This window comes from Nomascus leucogenys, chromosome 4 (assembly GCF_006542625.1).
Source record: "Nomascus leucogenys isolate Asia chromosome 4, Asia_NLE_v1, whole genome shotgun sequence".
In the NCBI taxonomy this organism is placed as follows: Eukaryota; Metazoa; Chordata; class Mammalia; order Primates; family Hylobatidae; genus Nomascus; species Nomascus leucogenys.
Window position 1 is genome coordinate 75268952 of NC_044384.1, and position 6000 is coordinate 75274951.

General features: G+C 37.2%; 1 protein-coding gene across 1 annotated transcript; it reads left to right on the forward strand.

Annotated features, from left to right (window-relative positions):
• The first annotated feature begins 2885 nt into the window (after positions 1-2885).
• LOC100595103 (olfactory receptor 5D14) lies at positions 2886-3830 on the forward strand. Its single transcript, XM_003275273.1, has one exon. The coding sequence runs from the start codon at positions 2886-2888 to the stop codon at positions 3828-3830; it is 945 nt and encodes a 314-aa protein (XP_003275321.1).
• The last annotated feature ends 2170 nt before the right edge of the window (positions 3831-6000 follow it).

The window sequence follows — 6000 nt, forward strand, 5'->3', positions numbered from 1 at the left end:
TAATGGATATTGCAAATAACTTTGTAAGCAAATCGGTCCATGGAAATTGTAACTCAGAACATACTTAAATTGCTTTTTGCCAAGGAAAACACACTCTAGCACTTAGTGGCTGAAGGCAGTTTGTTATTTCTCACCATTCTCTGGACTTACTGGGTGGTTCTTCTTCCAGTCTCACTGGGGCTCACTCACATTGCTGAACTTACCTAGGGATTCTGATGGAGCTAACGCTTCCAAGATGGCACCACTCACTTATTAGGTTACTTGGTGCTGGCCATTGGCTGTGGTGTCTCAGTATTTTCCCAAGGAGTTTCTTATCTGCTTGTAGGTTACAATGGTTTTATTATGTGGTGTTCTCACAGCAGCATTTGAAGAGAATGAAAGAAACTGCAATGCCTTTTGATGCCTCAACTCAGAATGCTCACATCACTCCTGCAATATTTTCTTGGTCAAACAAGTCACAATTCCAATTTAATGAATCAATCACTGTGTTCTCTAGTGGAAGCATGACACACTTGGGAGATAAAACCTCTAAACCCTTAGAGCTCATGGTTTCCCTTATGGGAAATTTCTAGATCTCACAAATTATTGGAGAAACAGCAATGTATGTTGGTTGCAGATTTCAAGCATATAAATATATTCAGGAGGCTATTACCCCATCCTTCTAAAGTATTGCCAAAGAATCTGCCCTGTAACTAAGTTTCAAAAGGTGTTCCTCATGTTCCAAGCATACTGTTTGAATTTGTAAATACTAGAACATTTGTCTTTAACTGTTGCTTTTCAGGGCCACCTTAGGGTAGGATTACAGTCCTGCAGTTATTCACTTCTGTGTGGGCCAGCATATCATGGGGAATCATCTGAAAATGAGGCTCCTATGCTTTCTTCCACATTCAGGTTGCCGTAGGGAATGCCCCATGAGACACAAATTCAGGCTGAGCAAGAAGAAACAATACAACAAGGTATGGGCCACGGACATCTGTACCACTTAATTATTAAATTTATTTGTGTTTTCAGGAATAGGAGTGCTATTTGCTGCTGCATATTTATACCCAGGATGCATGCAGGATAGACTATATCCCATTCACAAATGAGAGCTGCACATCTCATGGTACTTGGTGGCTATTGTCAATCGTTCAGTCTCTACTAAAAGCCCATTAAAGAAGTCAGAAGCTGACTCTCAAATGAACAGTACTCAACTGCAGAGTAAGTCATTGCTTTTTTAAAGAATCCTAAACTGCAGAGTAAGTTATTGCTTTTTTTTAAAATCCTAAAGATCTGACATGCAATTCACTATAAAGGCCTATCCAACGTTCCGAACAACCCTACCTGATAAATATACTTCAAGGATAATAATATATGCTGTATCATACCAGACAATAGCACAGCAGCTTGCTTTCTTACTGAGTTTGTTACAAGTTTTCTCTTGTTTTGGGATCCACTCCAAATGGACAACTTTTGGGTCATTCTGTAAGCAAGTTGAGTAAATTGGTCAAAATCCAAGAGGTGCACTGAATTTTGGAACCGATGAGGCAGTATTTAAAGTTTTATTGTAATTTGAATTACATGCAAGCAAAGCTTGATAGTTAACTTCATGCTGCATTTTTTTTTCTGAGTAGTTTCAAGGAAATTCCAGTCACTAAATGTGACACAAGAGACTTGGTATTTGCCTTAATTGCCTGTTTTGATGCTTGTAAAGAGTAAGTTGTTAGTGATTCTCCAGAGTTCGAGTCCCTAGGGCTATAAAGTTAAATGAAAGAGTCTTGGTGCCTCAGGTATACACTGTCTGAAGAGACAGGAGGGTGGCAGCCTGTTTCTTTGTTGTAGCAGGTAAGTGTATCCAGGCTTTCTATGAAATTGAAAATAGGGTCTTCCTGATACGGCAAATGGGGCCTTTGATTTTTTAAATGTTAAATCACTGTATTATTCAATTCTGAGCCTAATAATATTAAAAAATGAGGTCAACACTCATGAAAATATTTAGCCTTATATCCATTGACAATTATCTCATGATGAATAGTATAAACTTGCTACTTGGAAATGGATATTTATCCATATTTCCTTTATATTCATCTTAAATTACTATGTAAACTTTTATAAGATTGAAAACTAGTCAGGCTTAAGGGAACTTTCACCTGATAAATCTTGAGACTCTTGTAAGATACTTATGCAATACCTGAGCTATAGTAGATGCTGACCCTTAAGTCATAAACGCCAGTAAAATGTCCATTTCACCAAGAGGCCAAAAGTAGGCCATTGTCCTTGTCAACTCCTCAGTAACTCAGATATTCAATGAAAGAAGTAGCCTTTCTAGAACAAAAGTTGGTAAAAAGTGGAATTGGTGTGCTCTTTTTCCAGATTTCCACAATATTTTCCTTTGTCCTTAGAATAGAAACATATTCTGAATATTTTAATCAATTTGTCTATATAAACAAATACGGTAGCAATGTATGTTGTTGTTTGATGTAAATATTTTACATTTTTCCACAGAATCTTTATTAGTTTAAATATTTAGTATAAACATTTTCTGTAAGTTATGTGCATGTCATGCTACTAGTTAATGTGTGGACATGTATACTACTGTATACATATATACACACATACACATACGCATATATATTCATATATATATATATATATATATATATATATATATATGAAAACAGAAAGTGTAACAAAAATGGAAAGACACTTCAAAGACTTGGCTTGGTTTGTTTTAGACATAGCAGCTGCCTGCATGAGGCATGTTCTTCTTGGACAAAACTAGGACCAATAACTGTTCCTTCTCCTTTTTTCCTTTTAATCAAAGAAAGTCATGGCATAATTATCGCTCACCCCATATTTTGCTTTGGCAGGAACAATTCTCTTCAACCCTCCCATTAAAAGGAATTATGATGATGGTTTTAAGGAATCTGAGCATGGAGCCCACCTTTGCCCTTTTAGGTTTCACAGATTACCCAAAGCTTCAGATTCCTCTCTTCCTTGTGTTTCTGCTCATGTATGTTATCACTGTGGTAGGAAACCTTGGGATGATTGTAATCATCAAGATTAACCCCAAATTTCACACTCCTATGTACTTTTTCCTTAGTCACCTCTCTTTTGTTGATTTTTGTTACTCTTCCATTGTCACTCCCAAGCTGCTTGAGAACTTGGTAATGGCAGATAAAAGCATCTTCTACTTTAGCTGCATGATGCAGTACTTCCTGTCCTGCACTGCTGTGGTGACAGAGTCTTTCTTGCTGGCAGTGATGGCCTATGACCGCTTTGTGGCCTTCTGCAATCCTCTGTTTTATACAGTGGCCATGTCACAGAGGCTCTGTGCCCTGCTGGTGGCTGGGTCATATCTCTGGGGCATGTTTGGCCCCTTGGTACTCCTTTGTTATGCTCTCCGGCTAAACTTTTCTGGACCTAATGTAATCAACCACTTTTTTTGTGAGTATACTGCTCTCATCGCTGTGTCTAGCTCTGATATACTCATCCCCCACCTGCTGCTTTTCAGCTTTGCCACCTTCAATGAGGTGTGTACACTACTGATCATCCTCACTTCTTATGTTTTCATTTTTGTGACTGTACTAAAAATCCGTTCTGCCAGTGGGTGCCACAAAGCCTTCTCCACCTGCGCCTCCCACCTGACTGCTATCACCATCTTCCACGGGACCATCCTTTCCCTTTACTGTGTACCCAACTCCAAAAACTCTCGGCAAACTGTCAAAGTGGCCTCTGTATTTTACACAGTTGTCAACCCCATGCTGAACCCTCTTATCTACAGCCTAAGGAATAAAGATGTGAAAGATGTTTTCTGGAAATTAATACACACACAAGTTCCATTTAACTGAACCCGTCTCAAAAGTTGTTTTGAATCCAAATGAACAACCCAAACAGAGGCTACAATGTTTCTAAAGCCTAGAGCATATATTTATATGAGGTTTTTATGGAATTGTCAAATGTGAATTGATATAGCATTCCCAGTATTATCAGGTTCAGAAATCTCTACAAGTTTAGTCCAGTTTATACAAAATGAATGAAAGTAAACATTTAATCTGAAAACACTGAGAAACCATAATTTCAAAATTATTTCTAACTTTTATATGAATGACTAAATAAATACAAATATTTGGTAACAAATACTATACAAATTCAAACAACATTCCCCAAATTTTCTCTAAAAAGAAACCTTTTCCCTAGGAACAAAACTAGGGCTTCTTGGAGAAATGGCTAATTTGAAGTCTAGGGTGGAAAATAGGCAAGATGAGCATTGGGCAATTTAATGCTCCAGAAAGATAGAATACTATCAGCAGCTAATCAGATTGTCTCAAAGAGACATAGGAAGCAATTTGAAATGGCTGATGCTGGTTTATGGTCAGAAAAAATTTTTTAAACATAAAAATGAATATCGATTACAATTGATTTAAAGTCCTCATATGGGTTTAAATCTAGATACTAAAAAAGAAAAAAATAAATAAAACATTGTTTAATATCAATGGATATTAGGGCACCAATTCATTACTCTGAAAATAAGTAGTTAAATAATATATATATTTATTCTATTTTTCCTATATGAATTGTATTTCAGCATCACCTACCAATTAATGAGGTGAATTTCAGAAGAAATAAAAGCATAAACAAGGATGAAATTAGACAATCACAACTGTAAACTGACTCCACACTTAAAAAATGAATAAAGGTAATGATTTCAACAGACATAACAATCATTAGGTAAAAAGTTTGTGGATAATTTTAAGATGAAGTAATAAAGTTAACACAACCTGAATTCAGAGATCAGAATGATCATCACTAAAAGTTGGACAAACAACTATCATCAACCACTTACCATGTGCTTCTCAATGGACTGCAGTATACAGTAGTCAGAATCATCTATGAAGAATTTTTGTTTTTTTTTTTTTTTTTGAGACAGTCTTGCTCTGTTGCCAGGCTGGAGTGCAGTGGCAAGATCTGGCCTCACAGCAAACTCCACCTCCTGGGTTCAAGCGATTCTCCTGTCTCAGCCTCCTGAGTAGCTGGGACTACAGGTGTGCACCACCATGCCTGGCTAATTTTTGTATTTTTAGTAGAGACGGGGTTTCACCATGTTGGCCAGGATGGTCTTGATCTCCTGACCTTGTCATCTGCCCCCCTTGGCCTCCCAAAGTGCTGAGATTACAGGTGCGAGCCACCACGCCCAGCCAGAATTATTGCTTTATTAAAAAAAAAGTAAAAGAATGAAACTAAGCTAATAAATATCCTTGATCTCAGCATTAGTTAAAAAGAATAAGCAGAGATATAAATAAAATGACACAAAATAAAGCACTAAGCAAAATACAGAGAGTGCTGAATTATTATCTTACCCTGCAAAAAATTACCTGACATGCAGGTATACACACACACACACACACACACACACTCACAGGCTCTCACACAAAGAATGGTTATATAACAAAATAAACCGGCTATAACAATCACAGCTGTTTGCCTCTTGATCCAAACTAACTGGAAAAGTATGTCCTTGAGACAATTGGGGTAATTTAAACACAGATTGGGCATTTAATAGTTTAAGAATATAACAATGATTTTGTTAGGTGCAGTTTTGGCATGCGTGTTTGGTTCAAATATTAAAAACAATCGAAGAATTAAAAACTACCTATCGGGTATTATGCTTTTTGGCTGGGTGACAAAATAATCTGTATACCAAATTCCTGTGTCACCAATTTGTCTTTAAAACAAACTTGCACGTGTACCCCTGAAAGTAAAATAAATGTTAAAAAATCAAAACACTCTAATAAGAATTTGATTGTTTGGCCTCTTGGCCTCTATTTTACTTCAGAATCACCATGCTCCGGAGGCACTGACGGTTCACCAGAGAGGAACCTGCAGCATCAATGGACAAAAATGCTGCTTCCAGGTGTTCAAACCAGAGGTCCAGAGATCCAATAGATTTTCTGCTTGGTCAGGGACAGAGCTCGTTATCAAGTGGGATGTAAGTGGGTAGAGCAGTGGGACTTACAGTGG